This window comes from Triplophysa rosa, linkage group LG2, assembly GCF_024868665.1.
Source record: "Triplophysa rosa linkage group LG2, Trosa_1v2, whole genome shotgun sequence".
Classification (NCBI taxonomy): domain Eukaryota; kingdom Metazoa; phylum Chordata; class Actinopteri; order Cypriniformes; family Nemacheilidae; genus Triplophysa; species Triplophysa rosa.
The window spans coordinates 28753546-28777418 of record NC_079891.1 but is presented as its reverse complement, the minus strand read 5'-3'; the positions used below and the strand labels follow the sequence as shown (position 1 = coordinate 28777418).

General features: G+C 38.5%; 1 protein-coding gene across 1 annotated transcript; it reads left to right on the top strand.

Annotated features, from left to right (window-relative positions):
* Window positions 1–369: 369 nt before the first annotated feature.
* limk2 (LIM domain kinase 2) lies at window positions 370–23829 on the top strand. Its single transcript, XM_057327130.1, has 16 exons — window positions 370–601; window positions 1126–1222; window positions 8509–8644; window positions 13313–13422; window positions 14014–14205; window positions 15331–15436; window positions 16606–16820; window positions 17170–17356; window positions 17491–17577; window positions 18266–18397; window positions 18866–18922; window positions 19454–19519; window positions 20359–20533; window positions 21723–21778; window positions 22028–22185; window positions 22465–23829. Exons 1-16 carry the CDS (start codon window positions 586–588, stop codon window positions 22628–22630), a joined length of 1956 nt encoding a protein of 651 aa, XP_057183113.1. The 5' UTR covers window positions 370–585; the 3' UTR covers window positions 22631–23829.
* Window positions 23830–23873: the final 44 nt, after the last annotated feature.

Genomic DNA, 23873 nt, shown 5'->3' with positions numbered 1-23873 from the left:
TGTCATTTCACCTATTTATTTTTGGATAAATAAACGAAGTTGTAAACAAATGTATTAATGCCTATTTTTATTTTAGAATTAGTTATTAAACAATGAAATGCTTTATTACTTTACACACGACCCACGTCCTCCATAACTTAAGAGAAGTACACTGCAAAAAAGAAGAGAAGGTTTGTTTTTGTAAACAGTTCTTTACACATGACTATGGGTGAAAAAAAGTAAATGTATAAGCAAGCTTCGCTACATTTCTGTCCTTCAACGATAGATGGTGTTGCGACATCACTTGAAGTAGCGCGGACTGCCAACGCCTCTGTTTCAGGTAATGATGCTGTTTGATCCCTTCCGGTCTCCGTACATTTCTACACCATGACGTCATCTGTCCGGACGAGAGCGAGAGAGCGAAAGTCTTAACGCTTTGTGGAATTTTGTTTTTCTCGAAATTCCTCACATTCAGCTTGGATTTTTCTTCGAGTCCCAGACATGGATCACATATGTAGGATCGCTGACGCGGAACGTATGGATTGTACACATTACTGAAACAGCATGTGAGCTTTAACAAATTGTAATCATCAGATCAGGGAGGACATGGACGAAAATGAAGGTAAGGAGGATTGTGTTTGTATGCGCAAATGTTTGTTTGTGCTTATTGAACACTGTTTCTTTATCTAAGGATGGCTCCGTTTAAAGATTCAACAAGTTTTTGTTACTTAACAGTTAAATGCTTTTGTATCAGAAGACAAACTGACGTGCAGTGATTTGCTCTTGCTTTTGGCGCATTACAATAATGTCGAGTTAGTTGTAAACAGGAGCCTGCGCTGTTAAATTGTACATATTTATTACACACTATTGGGATATTAAACAGTTTTATTGAATCGAACGTTTTAGAACTTTGTTTTATGTGCTTTTCCCCCCAACATCAATTAAATAAACAACCACAATGGCTCCAGCTACAACCTTGAGCTTCCTTTAAAAAGGCATAATGCAGAACGAACGAAACAAAGATAAAGCTAACGTTAATCGATCAAACAAATAACTTAGTTGAAAACACAGAATTTCCCTTGTCGAATTGAAAATACGAATTTGAAGTTAAAGGATTGCTCTTAATGTCTGATGTTTGATTGACAGATGTGACAGAGCGCGAGTGCACTGGCTGTGGTGGAAGCATTCAGGATGCGTTTCATGTGAAGGTTCTCCAAGACGCCTGGCACAACTCATGTTTCCAGTAGGTGTTTACAGAAAACTATTCACTTTCTGGATTTGCATGTTTTTATTTTAGACGAGGAGTTTTCGCTGTAATATTAACAGAAAAAAGTTCCAAGAATGGCATTTGTGAGAACTATAACATCAGTTGTTTTGGTTTCTAATTAAGTTCACGTAGAAGCACTGAATGCACAATAAGAATTTAGTATTAAATGGTAACTAAAGGTTAAGCTTGCTCGGTTGACAGGCAGGGCTGATTTTTGTTTTCTTTCCAAAAGAATGCAAGCATATTGTTTTATTAAAATAAAGCCATGCTACATTGCATGCCTGCACACTTAAGGTAAGTTTATACTCGTGCAGGCAGGTGTTATGGGCTGTTGAATTAAAAAACCTTCAGATATGGGGATTGTGTGTTTTATTTGTGTTTGCATAGGAAATAATGTGTCTTCTGTGAAATGGTAATTCGTTACTAGAAGAGGTTTGCTGTTTTGCGTGCACAAAGGAGCTCTCTATCTTTCTCTCTCTCTCTCTCAAACTTTGACTTGCTGTCTTACTGCTGATCAGTGTTTAACTAAACGGTGTAAAGGCCATTTTTAAGATTAGGCATCAAAATATTCAGTTGTTTTGTTGGTAATCCTTAGCTACAGTAACATGGCTCATCAGTCAGATGCATCACTACATTAAATATCTACCCGTCCATGTTGTCCATACTGTTAAAGTCTGCAAAAAAAGATTATTTACTATAAACTGGGTGCCATTGTTGCATAAAGGACATTTGGTTAAGATGAATTGACCTCAAATGAACTCAAATATTGAAGAAGTGTTTTTATACTTTTACGTTTTAATTGATTGCAGTAGAAGTCTGCTCTGAGAGCTTAAAGGCGGGGTAACCGATTTCCGAATTACGCTTTAGACAACTGAGTCGGGCCGAGTACCAAAACAACCTTGTAGCCAACGGGCGGACATTAGCCGAGCGCTGACGAAAGCGAAAGATGGGGGTAGGGGTGTGTTTGTTTTGCTGATTTTGAACATCAACAACGGCTAAGGGAAATCGGACACCCCGCCTTTAACGTCAAACCTCTAGATTTATTAACTGATTTAACAAAAGACAGAACATTTTTAGGAATGAGGTTGTGGAGGTCGACCCCAAGTTCCCGCAAAGGTATTGTCATCATGATCCAATCAGTCCTGCAGTGGAAAACCAGGACCGAATGGAATTTCTGGTGATTCTCAGACAATGACCCTAATGAGGGCAGAAATCAGTTCAGGGCACTTTCACATCATATTACATTATATACTACAGAAATTGAGTCTGGGTCCTTTTGACCCCTTCAGGATACTTGCCAGGTTAGATATGATCTGAAATGTGAGTTTCCCATGAAAAAATGTACATTTGAGCACGTGTGTTCAGAGCTTTCTCTGGCTCGTTCCTCTGTGGAATCCTTGTGGTGTTATGGCAGGCATTCCCTGTTTTCCTGTAAGCCTTTTGTTGGAGTTCAGGTAGGATCTCCTCTATGGTTTGCTCCCACATTCCCAGACATCAGCTCATAGCCCCTTTCAGACATTTTCCCCCCCTTTGTACAGTTAAGGTTGTTAAGTATCCAACTAATGCCCCTTTAGTAAATGGACAGAGAGAGTGGATTTTTATGCCCTAATGACTGTTCTAACTATAATTACGGGAGGTGCTGGAATGTCTGAATGCATCCTGGTTCTTAATTTCCTTGCGTTTACTGGTAATTACAATGTGATTTAATGTTGGATGGTTATAATAAATGCCAGTTCTTAATAGCAGCACAGCTTTATTGTTGTCTTGGGCTTTTAGCTTCCCAATTAAAGGAACAGTTCACCTAAATATGAAAAGTCTGCTCATTATTCACCCTTGGCAGTCGGCTCACGTCATTTCAAACCTGTATGACATATATTTTGATATTTTGAGGAACGTTGGTAACCAAACAACACTTAACCCCTTTGACTTTCTTTGTATGGACACAAAACCACTGAGACATTTTTCAGACTTGTGTTCCATGAAGTCATACAGGTTTTGAACTACATGAGGGGTGAACCTCATATTTTTGTGTGAACACTTTAAAAATGATTGCTTTTTGCTGTCTTTGCAAAGAGAGGTTTGAGCTTCATAAATAGAGGTTTTTTTAATGAAAAATGTTGAGTGGAAGAAGACTGTTTGGTTGGGCCTGTAAGACATCTGCTGGCTCCTCCAAAACCATTTCCTCTCGCTGATCTCTCTTCTCTTTCTCTATCCGTTCTGTTTATCTTCTTTCTTGTTTATCTTTAGTTCTTAGTAAGTAGAATAAATCTCAGACAGTGTTGGTGTACCTAAATGTCAGTCACAGTCAGTGTAATGTTTCTCTGTTAACGTGAACGCTCCTGTGGAATTAAGGAAGTAAAGGAGTGTTTGTTCTCTTCTTTATCTGTTGTGTTTGTCTTGGAGTGTGCAAATCAGAGCTTGAATCATTTCTTTTATTACACCTGAAGCCTGTTGTTTTTCCTCTGGGTGTAAACGGCGAGCCGAATGAACGGAGGAGCATTCTTGAGATACTGTATTTGGTGATTTGAAAGGACGGTTCTAGGTTCTGTTGTTAATTATTTAAATGTCCCTGGACAACCACTTTAGATTTGTTCACGCCTTCCTGTTTCCATCGAAAACAATTACATGACAATATAATAACCACCAGCAATTATCACTTAAAAACAACATAAAGATCTCCAAAAGAGGGATATAAATGGCCATAAAATAAATATATATTCATAATAAAATCTCTTTGCAAAGTGCTCTGTATCATTTGAGTTGTCTTGTTTTGAAATTAGTAACCAAAGCGTAACGGTGGCATCTGGATTACAGGTGAAAGTTTATCTCATGTGTGCACACCTGCTCGGCCTTTGTAATGTCCTCACAGATGTTAGTTCATGTGTTTGCTATAGCGTGATTCATGAACCTTTTCATCTGGAAGCATTACCATGATGTCACCGTCTAAACAACCACAGGTTGCCCAACTCTCTTAAACAGGTTTTATCCCGGAGGCGCACGAATGGTATCCCAGGGTTGGATGACAAGTTCTGGCCACTCTGCTTGGGCTTATTGTGTCTGCCTGTAGAAACAGAGCTTGTCAACATTCCTCCAAACAAAGGCACCCACCAGGCAAATGGCCAAAATCCAGTTATTCTATCTGCGATCTACAAGGTTTGGTGGTCTTCTCGCACTAATGTGATCTTTATCAGAACGCCTCAGCTGTGTGTTGTTGCTTCACATCTTCCCTGCGTTCAAACTATTGGGTGAATATTTATTCAGTCGTTTCAAATTCTTCCCCTCTCTTTCCCTTTTTCTGGCACATGGTGTGCTAGAAAGAGCGGCCTTCAGAGAACACAGCGTGCCAGATGTTTTCCTGGGCACTTGGTTTTGTTAGTAGGTTATCAAGAATTGGTTTTGGCCTTCCGTGTGCAGACCCTGATTCAGACTCAAAATTTGTAGCACTACTCGAAATCTGAACACTTGGTTGGTTGTGAAGCATACAGAAATTTCCATTCTGCGGGCTAGCTGCTTGTGCAGTGCCCCAACCGAATCATTTTTTATAGAGCGTTTAAAGGATCAATTGTTAATCCCTTCAGCATTGGAGAGCATTCATGTTTTCCTCATTGTGGAAGTGAGGATCATTGTAGTCCTGGAGCAAGGCCTGGAGATGATTTCCTGCCTGGATGCTTGGACTTTGCTTTGGTTCAGACCTGGTGGCTGTCTACCTCCTTTAGGTATAATGTTTCAAAAAAGTAACTATTTTCCAATCACGTGACTGATATTCTTTAAGAGTGTAATCCTGTTGTTTTGCCCCAGAGGCAGCAAGTTGCAGAGATGTTTACATTTTTTACCTCTTGGTGTTAACTTGCCTTAATGGCGTTTGAAGCATTAGGTCCTAGAATTTGAACATGCTGTCCCTATTGTTGCTCCGCTCACAGTGGAAAATCGAGCTAGTTTGCTTCAGTTTAATGCCAATGTTGGAACAGAATCATTTCAGCTTGGAGGTTTTTGTGACTGGTAAAACAGTATGCAAAGATTTCTATTTTGCTCCAGTTACACCCAGGAGCAGTGCTGTGATTGCTGAATTTATACAAATGCAAAAATATGCGAAACTATACAGCGCAGTGGCAAATTATGCAACTAAATGATTATGAGAGTGACACCTTTACCGCAAAATAAATCTAAATGTTTCTTTGAAAAATCAATAAAATCTAGTTTGTCTTCTGCTCTCACTTAATTGTGAATGTGCAGAAATCAACTTTATGATGCCAGTGTGTTTTTGAAGTGTTGCAGTGCATGCATGGATCCTAAGTCTCCATGATGTTCTTGTCTTGATATGGTTTCCTTCTTTAATGAAATTCTATGTCAAGTCTTATTTTCAGGCAGATTAAAATCATAAATACGATTACATAGAAGTAATAGCACAGCTCTCCTCAACAAGCTTTGAGTTTGTTCAAATCCATAACAATATATTTGAGTAACATGCAGTTATAGTAATTTCTGCCTTAGTGAGCACATTATTACAACGACACATACAACTGCGGAAAAAATTAAGAGGCCATTTCATTTTCAGTTTTTCTGAATTTACTATTTCTAGGTATGTGTAGGTAAAATGGTCATTTTTGTTTTATTCTGTGAACTACTAACAATATTTCTCCCAAATTTCCAAATAAAACAATGTTTCTATTTGCATTTATTTGCCGAAAATGAAAACTGGAGAAACAGGCCAAAATAACAGAAAAGATGCTCTGGTCATATTCACTTTTAAGCACTAAATTTGAGGAAAGTTTGATTATTTTTATTTTTTGTGAAACCTTTTATGTCTTGTCATGTCTGTTGCTGTTCAATACATCTAGAAATCCTGATTAAATAAAAATGTATTAAAATTATTTTTTTCCGGGGCTATTCACTATATTAGCTAGACTTTGTCTATACCTACCTTGAGGAAATACTTGGCATGTAGCACGCAGGGTGTCGGCAGGCTCTTAAAAAGTATTAAAAGTTGATAAATAAATTAAGAAAGGCCCTTAAAAAGTATTAAAAAGTCTTAAATGCCATTTTTAAAGGTATTAAAGGGGGGATTTAATGCTGTTTCATGCATTCTGACTTCTTTACAATGTTAAACGTGCTGGCTTCTCATGCTTAACATGGTCAGCTTGTCAAAAAACGTAGTATTTCTGTGCTTGACACACTCCCCCAAGGTTCGTATAGGTTTCGGAAAGTTTTTTTCAAACATGAAAACCTGTTATGTAACAACCTTTCTTAGTCCTTTCTTGGGCAATTCTCCTGGAAAAGCACGCCCACGGCAAGGCGAAAGAAATAGCACGCCCACGCGTCAACCGACGAGCGATAGGAAGGCCCGTCTACCATCAAAATTGGCTGCGCTGTGGGTCTGCAGCTCGTTACTCTTGCGATAGGGATAGAAGTTGAGGTGTGTTTGTTTGTTCACAGCATTTCAGTGATGGATGTTATATGGTGGATATAACGCTGGATTAGCAGATCATTTGAAACTGATAGATGAAGCGGTTCCAGCGCTAAAATGTTGCCGGACATGAACCGCACGTGGTAAGCGAAACTAAGTCATATGTCTGTGTTTTGTTGGAAATCAGTTTGTACGTGCATAATTTAAACAACACAAACTTAAAGTGAATCAAAACAGTTATGCAGGGATAGTATGATGATGCATTGTGTGCTCGTGATTTAGTTCCTCCTCCCGCTCACCCCCAGGATGTCGTATGTTTATATATTTTATAAGTGTGACCAAACTAAATACTCTTCTAAGATATGCAATACTACTCTAGGTAGGTACTCAAGATTAATATGAGATTGGCAGAAACTACCCGTTCAACCGGACCTTTCAATTTTGTATCATCTTTTCATATTTGTCCAAAGAGGTCATATGCTAAAGTTAGCCTGAATTTAATCATTGCGTGGGTGAATAGTGGGAGGTCCATTTACACCCGGAGTGCAAGTTTTCATGCAGATAGTTGGAGGGTAAAGAGTTGGAACCATGGCTGAGGGCTATTTCTGGGAATAACCGTGAGGCGTACTGCTATGTGTGTCGGAAGGCGAATAGCATATAGCCTCGTTTCTCTTTCTAATAAACCTTGCATTGGGTTAGTCACTCAATTAATTCTCTGGGGCTTCGTTCCAATCCTTCTGAATTGTGTTGCATTAATAAGGAGCTATCACAAACTAAGACTGTTTAGTTGTGCTCTCTGACAATCACTCCGTATATAATAAATGTGAGTTAATGTGTCGCCAAAGTACGATTAAAACTTGAAGCAGTGATGAGGTCTTAAAATGTATGGAAAGAGTCTTAAAAAAGGTCTTAAAAAGTATTACATTTAGCTCCATGTTTTTTTTATATACCCTGAGCATGGTAACGGCGTCTGCCTTTACGGCTGTACTTTTTCCTCTAAAGTTATGCATCTCTTAGGTGTTTCACATATGATGTAGGTCCAAAAACAAGCTGTGGCATGTTAAGAGGAACTTTTTGCTTTTCAAGCATCTTTCTTGTCATCAGACAAATGATCCTTTATTGTCTCAGAAAGCCTTGAGGTGCAATCGCTCCGTGCACTTCCAAGTCTTTAATTAAGTCAATTTAATTAAGCCTGTTTCTTTCCCTTGGAAAATAGATAATAGTTTAAAGTGGCATAGCATGCATCCCCACATCAGGTTTCAATTGTAGGTAGGGTGGCCAACAGGAGAGAATGTGAACAAGAGTTTCATGACTAGTTTTGGCTCTTGTCCCAAATTCCTATACTGTCGTGTTTGTGTGTTTCTTGGTTGGACTTTGAGGTATATATATACACGCTTTAGATGTTCCTTATATTTGAAAAAAGAAAAGTGTCCTGACATTAAAATAAGCCTGTTATTCATTTGTTATACTTCAAACACTTGGCTAAGAAGCTTCACTTTGAAAATCAGCCACAGATCTTTCGAAGTTAAACACAGGTGTTTCATTTCATCTACTTCAAATGTTCAAAAACTTTATTTTTACTTTCTCTTGCCAAATCACCTCAATTTGTCTGAACCTTTTGTGCATGTTTAAACTGTACATTTGGAATTTTAAGGAAGTGGTAAACATGTCAAATACCTCAAGCGGTCACATGTTCTGGTGCTGTTTATGGGCCAACAAAACAATCTTCACTCACTAAACATTTCAGTCATTCAGGTACCTCCCCTGTCTCAAAGAGCTGATCTCAGGCCAGTTGCTCAAGGTAATCTCTGCAAACAGAATGTTTCACTTACTGGCTTTTCCATTTTTACTCCCCCAGGTGTTCTGTGTGCTTTGATCTCCTGACAAACTGGTACTTTGAGAAAGAAGGGAGACTGTACTGTCATAAGCACTACTGCGAGAAGTTCGGGGAGTTGTGCCATGGCTGCTCGCTGCTTATGACCGGACCTGCTATGGTAAAAAAATCTGTGTTGTCTTGTCTTTTTTGCATTTACATTTATGCATTTGACAGATGTTTTTATTGAAAGTGACTAACAGTGCATCATTCTATACTTTTTCTTTTTGTCTGGGAATCGAACCCATGTGCTGCTAACACAATGCTACCAATTGAGCGACAAGCTTCTTTAATGTCCACATTAAAGGAATAGTTCATCCAAAAATGAAAATTCTGTCTTTATTACTCCCCTCATGTCATTTCAAACCTGTATGACTTTCTTCCGCAGAGCACAAAAGAAGATATTTTGAAGAATGTCGTTACCGGCACCCATTCACATGCATTGGTTTTGCGCCATACTATAGTAGTGAATGGGTGCCGGTGCTGTTCAGTTACCAACGTTCTTCAAAATATCTTCTTATGAATCATTTTTATTTTTGGGTGAACATCTTTTCCATCTTTTGGCCTTCCGTCCATGCTAAGATCTCTGTTTTCCCAGTGAAAAAATCTTTTCAAAAGCTCTTTTTTCACGTTGTTGCGTTAACCTGGAAAACCAAGATATTCTCAAACAATGATTTGATTTACTTAGTCATGTGATCCATTCAACCCAAAACAATGAAGATGGTGGCGTGTGTTTACTGGCATTGTTGTGCCTGCCATTCACTTTGATAGCGTTGTTAAATACATAAACTGACTGATACGTTAAAATACAATAAATTGTAAAAAAAAATGTGGATGGAGAGCTTTTTGAGACAAAAACATTTTCAAAAGTTTCCGGATTCATGTGCACATAGCCTAAAAGATTATCTGGATTCATTGTTGCGTGGCAGTGTGTGTTTGTCTGGCTTTCATAGCATTCCACTGTGAGAGGAAAGGAATTGATCAGGTAGACAGTCAAAAGGTCTTGTAACCATGCAAGAAGGTTTTTCAAGGCAAGGACTAATCCGTAGGAGTTTAGATAACATGCCATTGTCTCATTCGGTAAATATTTACATGGCTTCAACAAGCGGTTGAATAAAGAGAAAATCAATAAATCCTGATGTTTTTATGGTCCTGAGGAGGTCACTGATAAGGTAAAGAATGGAATTGAGGACAATGTTGTTTTTTCACTCTTAAATGTATAACATGAGTAGTGAATGACATCTGAATACCCCTATTGCTGTTTTACAAATGACAGAAACTCTGTGTCGGTTCTTACGTGATATAGTATTGAATTCGGGAGTTCCAGATTCTAGGCTCTCGAATACAAAGTTTGATTGTAGTTTTGCGCTCTTGGAGTAAAAGTCACCTGCTGAAACAACTATAGGAGATTCACAGCATCTGGAGAGTCAGTGCTGGATGAGACCCCAATGCAAAGAAAAATATACACGCCACGCATAGGGCTCCTATTGTTAATATCCATACTCGTGCAGCAATAAACTCGCACCATTGGTTAAAGCAGAAGGTAACCGTTTAAACAAACTGAGCGATGTTTTGAAAGCACCATTGTTGTTGTTATGAATAATGTGTTAGCCTTGTGATGAATGATCTAAGCTGGCAACGATAAGGTTGCAGGGTGTAATCATTTGGCAAGCACAATTAAAGGTTCAGTGGATGAAATTTAGCGGCATCTAGTGGTGAGGTTGCAAACTGCAACCAACGACACACTACACCCTCCCTTTCGAACCGCTACGGTGGCTGACACAGGACTAAGATGTCATCAAGTTTTCTCTTCTTTACTGAATGAGATAACGTATTTACCAAACGTGCTCTGTAGAGCAGTTTGTCCGTGTAGGGCAACAGTAGAAACAACATGGTTAATTCCATGCAAGGGGACCTGTGGTGTATGTAGATAGAAATAGCTCATTCTAAGGTAATAAAAATATAACGCTATGTATATTATAATGGATTTCTGTCTGTTGTTTTGCATAGATGCTCCTTAATATCGCACATTGCACCGGCTTTAACCCCTGTTCTTATATCTGTTTCACCTTATAAGTTTAGATGTGGATGGACTCCTTTATAATCTTATAGGATGTGTAAGTAGTTGTTATCCTCAAGTAAGCTTGAATCATAACCGTCTGATCGCCTTCATTGCTGACTGCTATAAATGATCTCACTCCTGCGAGGGCAGTGAAACCAGGATCTGGAGGCTGGACTAACCCTCAGTGTTGTGTGTTGTTTCATCATGCGTCTGGAATGCCTTTGCATGGCCTTTCAATGAAGAGCTTTGTCATCATAACGCTAACAGAAGCCATATTAACATAAAACTGAGATTCTGTCAACAAATCACTCCTCACGAAAAAACAGGGCTTTTTTAATTGGGTTAATGAAGGGACTTAAAATGAACTTGGAAGAAAGAGGGGGAGTGAGACTCGAGAATTTGCCAGCAAGCAAAACGCATAATAGGGCTTTTCTGTTCGGATCGAGGGATGCCAAGTATTTCTGGTCAGGGTGCGTTGCCAGTCGTGGGCCCAGAGGCACAAGCAGCGGGGTGTCAAAATCTCTGAAAGACTGGCAGAGGAAATCACATCCTCAAGGCTTAAGTGCTTGTTTGAATGTGGTTGCGTTTGAGTTCAATCTAATGAAAATTGTTGATGAAAAAATACATTTTATATGACTATTTTTATTTATAGGACTGCCCTCAGTATGTTTATTTAATGTAATATTATTGTTAATAATATTTAAAGGGATAGTCCACCCAAAAATGAAAATTCTGTCAAAGTTGTTCCAGACCTGTATAAATGTCTTTGTTCTGTTTAACACAAAGAAAGATATTTGGATAAATGCTAGCAACTGAGATTTCTGGGACATTATTCACTCCCATAGTAGGAAAAAATAATTGTTTTTTTCTGTTCTGTTAAACCAAAAGAATATATTTTGAAGAATTTTGGGAAGCAAACTGTTCTGGGGCAGCTTTGACTACCTTTTCAGAAATCCCAGTTCTTTCAACAAAGAAATTTATACATTTTTGGAACTTCTTGAGGGTAAATTATGTCAGAATTTGTATTTTTGGGTGGACTATCCCTTTAACAATATTCTAAAAAGATGTACACGAAAAAAATATTATGCTTTTTAAATGCAGCTTGATTTGTCTTCACGGCTAAAAACATAATTGTGGGAAAACAACAGCATTGGGTCATTTGTTTGTAAGTTTCAATCCATATGTTTGAAGACAAAATCAGTGTTGCAACATCTTTGTTAACCAGTCAGATAATGTTATCGGTATAATGCACAAATCAGCAAAACTAGCAAAAACAATATGCAATACATCAAAGAAAACACAGTTTTTAAAAACAAACCATCATAAATAGTCTGCAGAGGAGGGGCTCTTCTGCAAAGCCCTGCTGGGAAACACACTTTCTCACATACACACTCACTTTGTCCTGTAACACACAGGCGGGTAAGAGTCGTGCAAGCACAAAGATATGAAACATCATCCTTACTCACAGGTTCAGCCGAGGTTCAAGCTCACCAAACTCACGGCCCTTGAGCAAACATAGACTGATTTATGTGTACTATAGATTGAAAAAATGAGTTTGTAATATTGACACGCGTTTGCTCATCAGCTAAAATAAGACAAAAATCAAGCAGACTTTAAATTCTGTAATTGCTTGTCTGCATGTTCGAAACTCAGACGGTCGAGTAGTTTAGTCTGCATTTGAAGGCGGAGATTACCCGGCTAAAGAATTGCCCAAGAATCCGTTTAGTCAAACCCTATGATTACTGATTTACAGCTCACTGAGCATATCCGCTAATCTGTCTTTTGTGCTTCACGTTAAAGGAAACCTCAGCATGATCTCATACTTTCACTGTTCAGCTAGCATGAAAAGCTGTTGGATAATGTTTGAATCATTTTCTATTCAAAATGAGAATAAAAGATATAAGAATAAAAGACTCATAACACTGGTTTTGGTCATTTTTTCCCCCAAATTTAGGTTTTCTTAATAGTAGGGATCTGATTCAGGTGTAGGTTAGTCCCAAACCTTTATCTGCTTCATATCAAACAATAAAAGTCTATATTGTATGCTTATTTAAATAGCTAGGTAAACCTTTGTGAGAGAGAGCTTTTTAATGGAAGAGACATGATGCAAGTAATTGTTTAATCTAAAACCAAATTGTGTTTGGTTGTTTGTTTCACAAAAAAGGTGTTGCTGTGGAATTGTTTGCTAGAAAATGGATTAATGGTCCTAGTGTATTTGCTGGAAAACCTCAGACTTCATTGTTATGTGTATGGTTGTGTGTTTTTGATTTATCATTACTCGGGGGCAAGCAACAAAACAACCGCAAAACATTTCTTAAAACAAAAGCCATTTTGTATAGGGGGGAGTCAGAGAGTTCCAGAGAGAAAGCTTGACCCAAATGATGTGTTGTCTTAGGGCATGGGATCACGGATACAGGGCGGAGTTGAGTCGCATTATATCACTTCTGATAACAGACGGGCCCAGACACTAGCAGGTGTTAGAAAGAAAGCCGGCACGCACTCTTGCGTCACTACCGAGGAACGCACACAGAACCAAGTTCCACACCAATACAAAGCAGATGAAGCAGAGAGAGGCATGATCCACCTCAGTAGACACTGAGAGTGTGGGAGTGTTATAGGAAGAGCTCGTCTGACTTGCCGTTATGGGCCTGAGTTTGCTGTTGAGATGACCAGCGAAGTGAAAGTGTGGAGATGTGCTGATCAACACTGGGATTTCATGTGTTTCAGGTGGCCGGAGATTATAAATATCACCCCGAGTGCTTTGTGTGTTTGAGCTGCAGGGTGGTGATTGAGGATCGGGACACTTATGCCTTAGTAGAACGCACCAAACTTTACTGGTGAGAATTTTCTTTTCTTATTTATTTTTTACTATAGTAAACAATGAGAAAACGTTGTTGTACAGTGAAAAAACTCAATGTACATTCATTTAAAAAAAAGTACTGGTGAAAAAGCTTACCCTTAATTTTCCTCTTTTGTGTGTTTTTTTCATGTAAAGCTGCTTTGAAACAATGCAACATTGGAAAAAGCGCTAGAAATAAACTTGGATTGAATCGAAGTAAATTGAAAAATCTTCAAGTGTATTAGCAGCGAACTGTGCTGGAAAGGAAATTTTACACATATTAGTTCCAAACTTTACTAATGAGGAATTTAATGAGCTATATAAAAATGATATATGGTTATATTCAATTATATTTTTAATGTTATGATGATGATATTCAAGTTCTGCATCCAAAAGGCTGTATAATAGTCTTTTTGTGTCTATTCAGGATTTATCATTTGCCACTTTGTTTATCCTCATCTGTTGTTTTCAGCACAGGGAGATGCCGACACACTTGAGCGTTTCATAACACGTCTGAAGCATTTTTCTCTTGTCGGGTCTTGTCCTAAACGTCAAGTCATCATTGTCAACCTCTCTCTCTCACTCGCAGTGGTAAATGCTACAAGCAGGTGGTTCTTACACCCATGTTGGAGAAACGCGGTTTGGCCGACTCTCCGACGGACCTCCTCCCTCACACAGTGACCCTGGTGTCGATGCCGTCCGCCACCAATGGAAAACGCGGCTTCTCGGTCAGAGTCACTCGAGACTGCACCAGTGCCACGGTCAGCGTCCAGGTTAAAGAGTAAGTCAACTACAAATAAACACCTGAACAAGACAACAACTATGGATGTTTTTCACTCACTCGTGGTTGAGATTGTGATGAAGAGTTCTTTTCAGACATAGCTTTATCCCTTTGTCTGAAATTGCGTACTGTGACAGTACCTACTGTATGAAATGTGCATAGCGTTTGGAGGCCATTTCACGGATAAAAGATGTAAATCCTCTACATGGAAATACTCCGTCCCCCATAGATATTCACTCCCTGGAATCCGACCCCCCCATGTCCCCCCCATTTCTAGCCCTGCTGTTAAAACAGTATGTTCTGTATAGTATGTGTGGTTGCAGACAGTATACTACATACTAAATCCACCATGTTTTTATTGTCACATGACCCGTATGTTTGTTCATCTTTGACGTAATAACTCAAACCATAAAAATACGGGTTGCACTTTATTTTACAGTACGTGTACCTATAGTGTACTTGCATTGTACTTACCTAAGAAAGTACTGGGTAGTATAAGGTAACTATAAGTTTAGGTTTAGGGGTAGGTTCAGGGTTAGTACCTAGTTATTATGTTTACTGTAATAAGTACACAGTATGTGCATGGGAAACAAGACTGTAAAATAAAGTGCTACCAAAATAGTTTACTCAGGTGTTGTTAAACAAGTACAATTTAACCACAAGGAATACATTTCTTGCAGTTTTCAAGTATTCTTGCTTTTTTCTTTTTTTGGCGTCATGGGATAGAAAAGTGTCAGTGTGATGCATACTTAGAAATCTCACTAGATGCAGTAGACCATCCAGATGTTTCTCGCATGCTTTTTGCATGCCGAGGTTGTAGACGCAATACTCATTTTGAATGCTGATTTTCGCATACTATATACTTCAGACTCAAGGTTGATAAATAAACCAAGGCTCATTCCGTGTATTATGGCCGTGCTGAGGAAGCTTGTTTATCACCTCAGAGATTCACCACAGCGCTGCCACACCTCATGCCAGACATGTTGTAAATGGAATGTGTTGCATAACTGTGGTTATACGATGGCCGGTGTTGGATTGAGGGCACAAACTGACACTTTTTGTTTCGTGCCTGCGACAGAATTTTCCCAGCCTGGCTTCATCTCCCAAAACATCTTATTCTTACAGGGTTAGAGGGATGCATATTAGTCCAGAGGTTCGGAACGCCATCCACGTCGGAGATCGGATCCTGGAGATCAACGGGCTACCGGTGTCAGCGCTGATGGAGGAGGAGGTAATTTTCATTTGACCACAGTGTTTGCATTGAGGTAGGGTGAGATTGTCCAGATGTTAATGCATTCAAGCAATGTGACGGTAAAGAAGGACGGCAAGACAAGCATCTGAAATTTAAACATTCATAACATACCCGGACATAATTGCTGACACTCCTTTCATGTCATGGTAATGACTTAAATTTTAATAGTGACATGTACTGACATTTACATTATTTCCTAGTAACAGTGTTTGTTCCATAGCTTTAATCTGTTTTTAAATGCCGTTTACCTTTGATTATTACTGGAACAAATTTATAGCGTTCTTGTTTGCGCAAGACGTGTTTGTTGATGTCTCAGAAACAAGGTGGTAATCTGTTTTTGTTGCAAATAAGCTTTAAGTGTGAAAATGTTCAGGCAGGTAGGATTAACAGTTAAATTCATACCTGTGATGGGAGTGTTCGTGGCATGTCACTATAGTGTAAATGCTCGGCATTCTCATTGTGCATTTGTTCTAATTTTATTTTGTTCAAGACACGTTCAAACCAAGAACGATAACTATATTAGCATCTACACCAACGTACAAAAGCGTTTTTTGTAAGCCTATATGTTGCACTTTCACATCTTTAAAGTTGGATGGATTTCGATTGGCTGTCAGTTTCATTACCAAGTTATATTTTGATAGCTAAATCTTTATAGTTATTGTATCGTTCTTGGTGTGAACAAGCCTTTACTCTAAATCTGAATTCCGCTGCTTCACTGCACTGTCAGTGTGGATTTGTCACTTAAATTATTTACTCTGAGGTTTCTGGTCTGATGTTAGTAATGTCACAATCTGTCTCTAACTGTAAATGTCACAATCTGTAATAACCAGCCTGTGCTACAGTTGCTAAAATCAGTTTTGTGTTTTTACTTCCGAATATCCGAATTTGTCTTAAAAATAAAAAAGTCAAACATACTCCTCTGTTTCTAGGGAAAGCAGTGTTGGAAAGACCTTTTGTTTGTTTAAAGGTTCCAGCTTTGACCCCAGGGACTTAAATAAATGTTATCTGTATAACCAGCCCTTCTGTGCAATTCTACTGCTCACGTTCTTTGTTTTAAATAAAAGTCATCCTACAGCCTTTTCTTGTTCCTGACATTTATCAAAAACAGCTTTCATTGTGATTTTCTGAATTCTGATTGGTCGTTGCAGGTGGAGGACCTCATCCATCGGACCACTCAGACGCTGCAGCTGTTGATCGAATATGATCCAGTCAGACAGCGGCTGGACCGACTCCGTCTGGGCTCTTCCCGCAACCAGCTGGGTGTCCCGGCCGCCTCCCGTATGCGTCTGTCCTCCCCAGCGAACGCTGAGATTGAGCGGAGCGACTCTGTGGACAATGGGACGTTAAAGAGAAGGTCCCTCAGGTATTTATATCATCCAGTTAAATCATTTTTAATATCGCCGCTGTCCTTCCGCAACCTTGGATGTCCAAATTTGTTTTTTTTTCAGGAAATTGAAAAAATACTGTACTTTTTAAATGATTAAATACTGTGTTGGTAAATTGACAAGCACTTTTTAATACTTTTTAATGGTTAGATATTTGCAAAACGCACTGATAAACACAAAGGGTGACTAGTAATAATGATTATGGCCAAAATAAAAAACACAAAATATGGAGATACATGGTTTTAGAAGGACAGCAGCAATATATATTTTTTGATAAATTCTTGGTAATACAATTATTTTAACTGGACATGTGCTTCTGTGTTGTAGACGTAGCAACAGCATCTGTAAGTCTCCGGACTCTGCGTCTCCGAAAGAACCCCTGGTTCTGACCCGGGATATTGGGCGCTCCGAATCCCTCCGCTCTCCTTCCAGCTGCTCGCATCGTATTTTCCGTCCTTGCGACCTCATTCATGGAGAAATCCTCGGAAAAGGCTTCTTTGGACAGGCCATCAAGGTTTGCTCATGCTTTTCTGTTATTCTGTCACCTACTATTAAAAATGTGAATGCAGATGGTCAATTATTGACACAAACAAAAAAAATCAATTCATGGAACTGTTCTTGATTTTGAACCTGTGTGTTGTTTTATAGGTGACCCATAAAGCCACAGGGGAGGTGATGGTCATGAAAGAGCTTATCCGCTGTGATGAAGAGACGCAGAAAACATTCCTGAAGGAGGTATTGTGATTTTCTTTTCGTTTGAAAGTTGTTTTTCATTCCTTCGATTATCTCTTCACTCTTATCTTTCCATCCTTTTGTTTCTGTGCTGTCAGGGTCAGTATCAGGGTGTGAATTAAACAGCACTTAAGCTAAATGAATATTAGAAATGTTGGCTTAGCAAAAACTGAAGTTAAAGCGACAGTTGACCCAAAAATAAAAATTCTGTCATCATTTACTCACCCTCGAGTTGTTCCAAAACGGCATACATTTATTTGTTTCGATAAACACAGGGGAAAGATGTTTAGAACAATGCCTTTAACCATACAGTTCTTGGTCGCCGTTGACTAACATAGTAGGAAAAATGACAACTTTCATTTTTGGGTGAACTAATTTCTTTAAGTAAATTTTTCATGGACATAAATAAAAACTGAAATGAAACTTAAGTTGAAAAAGAAATCAAATAAATCTACGTCACGATATTAAAAATTAAATAACTAAATAATAAAGTGAAAAATTGAACTAAAATTAATAAAAATAAAAGCATATTCGAAATATTAATAAAACTACAACAAAGCTAAAAATATATATTAACTCTGATGACTCTGATGGACAGGAGGCTTAGATCCATCCAATTTCCATTAAGTGCGAATGTCTTATTTGTGTTTCAAATATCAAATTTGTGTTTCTGTCTCTTTCTCTCTGTCAGGTAAAAGTGATGAGAAGTCTCGATCATCCACACGTTCTAAGGTTCATCGGGGTCCTGTACAAAGACAAGCGACTCAATCTGATAACAGAGTTCATCGAGGGCGGAACGCTGAAGGATTTTATTAGAGACACGGTGCTTACTGGCTCATTATTCCCATTTCTTTCCCCTGCCTGCGGGAGAGGCCGTACATCATCTGCGTGTGTTGATGTTTGTGTGCCGGCTCACCTGACATGAACTTTGCGAGGAGAAGATCAGGGAATAGGGACTAGAAAGCACACATGCACAAAAAGTTAAATGAGTGTTGTGTGCTTTGCTAAGGCGGTATGAAGTGTCTCCAGGTGAGGGGTTCCAGTGGGAATATTTTCCAGATCACCGACCGGGTTTGCTTTAAAACAAAAGGGTTACAGATGAGATCTCGTTCTTTCTTTGCGTTTCTCTGTTGCGCTGTAATGATTTCTGTAGAATGGGTGTGAGTAATTTTCGTCTGTAATTGGTGCTATTATGTAACAATTTCCTCTGTTATTTACGGACAGCATTGCATGCAGTCACACCATAATGTAGGTCAGCAATTCATCTCTCACACTCTCTCTCTCCTCACAGGACCCATTCCCATGGGAACAGCGAGTTAGTTTCGCAAAGAGCATTGCGTCTGGAATGGTAAGTGGATATAGCATTGCTATATTGATCTTGATTTATTATACATTATTTTGTTGACATTGTTCATTTCAACTGATTAGCTCCGCCCACTTTGACATCTCATTGGTCCAGCTGTATATTAATACTGCTGAGACGGTTTCATCGGCAACAATATAAACAAATGTTATGTGGTCCAAACTTAACTTCCGGTAGACCTCCGCAGAGAATCAATAACTGTTGGAGTTTCGATTTAATATAAAATAATTAATATGCAATAAAATATTATTATAAATTCATATAACAATTTATTTTAGATTTAATTTATATTCATATTATAACCAAACACAGACCGCATGTTAAATTCAGGCCAGGCGCGTATGTCCAATGAAACCATCTATACTAAATTTAAATTATGTTCTGATTGTTGGACCGACCAACATTACCCTGATCTCCAAAAATATACACAGTCCTTCCTATGGTAGTGAGTAATTCAATAAAGAGAGGCAGCTTCATTTCATTTCATCAAGTCATGTTATTTTCTTTCCCTTTCAGGCATATCTGCATTCAATGAGCATCATCCACCGAGATCTCAACTCTCACAACTGCCTGATCAAACTGGTACGGAAAGAGTTTTTCTCTGTCGTCTTCTCCCATGCCACATATAACTGCTAGAGCATAGCGCTAACAAGGCCAAAGTCATGGGTTTGAATCCCAAGGAATGTGCATAGTGTGGAATCATATAGCTTGAATGTTCTGTAGGTTGGATGAACGGGTTTGCAGAATGTCTAAATAGAAGCTCAATGAGTTCAAAGTCTCAGTGTATTTGACTGGTTTTTATAATCAAGAATAACTGACAGGCTTGTGTCAGCACAAACAAAAAGCTCAAATAGGCCAGGACCTAGTACAAGTTACGTAAGAAGGAGTAGGAGAGGAGAGGGACCTCCAAGAGTGGAGAGGGGTCTGTTTACACGTAAGGTTTGTTTTGCTGGCGGTTTCGTCACCCTGATGATAGATACGGTCAGGAAATGCTCTGTACAGGGCTGGGTTTCCCGAAACCTTCTTAACGCTACATCATTCTTAAGTTATACCTTAAGAGTGGTAGCGATATATTCTTAAGAACAACGTAGTGATACGAAGGTTTCGGGAAACCCAGCCCTGGTCTCAGAAATGTTCTCAACCTCGATCAATTATAACAAGACATTTAAAAAAAATTATTCATATCAGACATTCTTTTTATTTATTTGTGAAGTTGAGTATCTTGAGACTCGCTTGATAGAGATCAAACAATTTATGTTGTGAATTTGCTTTTTAGATTGATAATACACCAGGCTTGAGATTTGATTTTTGTTAACATTCATGCATTATGTATAAATAAAGGTTTCTTGTAGCCAAATGTTTTTACATTCTAAGCATAAAGATGTTTAGATGTCTTCCCTCTGCTTGTCTGACCCCTGCAGGACAAAACAGTCGTGGTGGCAGATTTTGGTCTGTCTCGTCTAATCGTGGAAGATAAGGTCAAACCGACCCCTGACAAACCAACCAATAAGAAGAGGCTGTTTAGACGTTTGGACCGCAAGAAACGCTACACAGTGGTGGGGAATCCTTATTGGATGGCGCCAGAGATGCTCAATGGTGAGGAAAGAGAATTACACATTTGATTTAAAGCTGTAAAAGAACTGTTGCTAAATATCTGAAAGATATTTGTAACAGATTTTGGTTCACATTACAGCTGTCACAATATCATATTTGTATTACAAGGTTATTGTGACCAAATCAACAATAACAATATTATCATGGTATTTATCACAGTGTTTTTCTTTTAAATGTATATAATCTTGCCATTAGTGAAATTCATCTTTAATTTTGTTTATTTTGTGTTACGTCTGTATGGAGCTTTTAACCATTCTTGGGGCAAAATTTGGTGCTAAAAATGTACAATATTACGATTTGTGTAGAACCAACACAGTTTATTGTGGTTTTTAATACAACGGTTATTATTATTACCGATATATTGTGACACTCATAGTTAACATTGTATCTTTCTATGGGTTAAAATCCTCTTTTAAAGCACTTTTGAAACAATGTTTTACACATTATTCTTTTTAGTAAGTTCTAACCTTGAATTATGATTTACAAAGTGAAGTAATGAATGTTCAGTGAGATGGACAACCTAACCAGACAACCTACTTTCACATTTTAATTTCTATAATCTTTTAGCCAGAACGTTTAAAGAATTACTTTTAATTGGAGAGTAATCACTTGCTAACTTAATGTAATTTGTTACTTAAAGGGACAGTTCACCCAAAAAGGAAAATTCTGTCATCATTTACTAACCCTCAGATTGTTCCAAACCTGTACCCCCCACCCAACCCCATTGACCCCATAGTATTTATTTTCCCTACTATGGCAGTAATGGGGGATGAGATCTGTTTGGTTACTGACATTCTTCCAAATATCTTCCTTCGTGTTCAGCAGAACAGAGACATTTATACAGGTTTGGAACAATCTGAGGGTGAATAAATGATGACAGAATTTTCATTTTTGGGTGAACTATCCCTTTAATAACCCCCAATAATACCCAACACCGTACAGGGGGACCTGCAGTTTCTTTTATACAAAGTGACTTGCAGTAGGCATCGGCTAATTGACAAGTGAACAAATTAAGACTGGAATCTGCTGACATACACTTGATATGATGTGTAATTAGTGTCAAAAGCCTTTATTGGCGTTCGTTGTTTTTGTGTTCCAGTTTATTGCCATCATCTGCTGCGTGCTGCAGACTTGTTTTTCCTGAAATCTTTTTTTTTATGTGTGTGAAAAGGTAAACGCTATGATGAGAAGGTGGACATTTTCTCCTTTGGCATTGTTCTCTGTGAGGTAAGACACTTTTGTTTTGGTTACTCTCACCGGTTTTATAACCCTTATGGTGACGGCATGTCATTTTTGCAAGAAATGGCATTCGAGTGTCTGAACGCTGAACGAAAACATTGTGCTCAGCTGGTTCGAGTCAAAACGGTGCTGTTTTATTTCTGTTCTTTTTGTTATGTAAGTGTCACTTTAGAATGTTTCGTCATGTTTCATCCCAACTTTTTAAAAACTTTGTCTGTGGTTCTTTTTGGCGTATAGATTATTGGCCAGGTTTACGCAGATCCTGAATGTCTTCCAAGAACGATGGATTTCGGCCTCAGTGTGCCAAAATTCATGGAGAAATTCCTTCCTGAGGACTGTCCTCCTGCTTTCTTCCCATTGGCTGTGGCTTGCTGTGACCTCACCCCTGACAACCGGTAAGTGATGTTCAGTGTCTTTTAGTCCACATCTTTTAATTCCATTGTTGTATAAATCAATGTTCCAAGGTATTGCAAAACTTTTTAAAAAAGTGCTGTAAATAGGTTTAGATTAAGTGTAGCATTTACACCGCAAGACATTGTTGTGTCAGCTATCCATATCTGTACGAATGTATCCCTACAAATGCAGCTGCACTATAAACAATGGTAACTGAAATGACCCCATAATGAGAGGAAAGGCCCCTCTTACCCCCTTCCTTTTCCTGTTTTATTTTTCAGGCCTGCTTTTCAAAAGTTGGAGGACTGTTTTGAGGCCTTAACTCTGAATCAAGAGTTGGGGATTCATCTACCTGCTGAACTGGATGAACTTCAACAAAACCTCTTAAGGACTTACGGACCAAGTGGCATTGCTGCTTCTGAGAGCCAGGACGGCAACAAGACCTGAGCAACGGAGGCAAAGACACATAGGGCTGGATCTTTTTGTTGAGTTTACGGAACTGAAGCATATGAAATGGACTTGCATACAGGGAACATGCGCTCAGCATGTCTTGAAAATATTTATCACGGCATTCAGATATCTGAGGGCATTTTTAACTGCGAAGTTGCGGGATTCTGTTGAGGGAACAGGTACATTTCAGTAACCCTGCGCTTTATTTTGAGCAAATTACGCTTTTTGCTTCTCTTTCGTAACAGTCTTATTTGGTTTGTTTAGTTTAACCATTTGGTCCTGAGTGCCTAACACGAGCTGAGTTTGCTCACGTTACGCAAAAAGAACAGTTTTGCAGTAAGTTTCATGAAATAAAGTTTAAATGGGGTATATCAAAACCCTTATTGAATGAAATAAGTGATCGTTGCAGATTTGTAGTGTAGCAGTAATTGCATTCGTGAAGTATTTTGATTTTGCAAGTTTATAAAATTAATTTAGAAGGTTCTCATGATTTAAGTTATTGAAAAGACCAGAGACTTTAGTCTGCCCTCTGGGGGTTGTTGTGCTTATGTGCTTTCCTCAATTCTGTACATCAGCACTTGAGGTCACGACCTCTGTAACTGTATAATCCAAAGCCAGAGAGTGAAGTAACGGTTATGAAAAAAGCAAGTTTTTGATTTCTTATTTGGTTTTGTACAGTGGTTTATCTGAAATGCGTTATTGTAGCTAACACTTGGTACAGCAACTGTTATAAAAACGAGTTGATCATTCTTTGACTCGCCTGACGTGGCACAGCAAGGGTTATTATTTTCAACTGAATCTAAACCAAGCGAAATGACGAGTGAGATCGTGATGCTGGATTTTGACTGGCCGTTTCCATGTGCTTTAGGCCCGAAGCAGGTCGCAATAAAACATCTGCAGTCGCAGTTGAACGAGTGATGTGAGGATGCTTGTAAAGATGTAACTTAATCCTCACTTTGATCACAAATGTTTAAATTAAAACTGCATATATTGTTCTTGTTTGTATAAATCTGAAGTTAGCTGATTTTGGGATAATGTGTTTTTTGTAGGCGTTGGTTGAATGTGAATGTGTACGTTTTTTTTTGTCTAGATTTAGCTGTCAAAGGTACTGACATATTGACAATTTATAACCACTACATATACCCTGCAGAATTTCTTACACTATTGTTGTGTTTTTGTGAATAAACTAGTTTTAAAAGCAGTGTGTAGTTTTCCTCAATTTAACCTTTTAAAGTTGCCA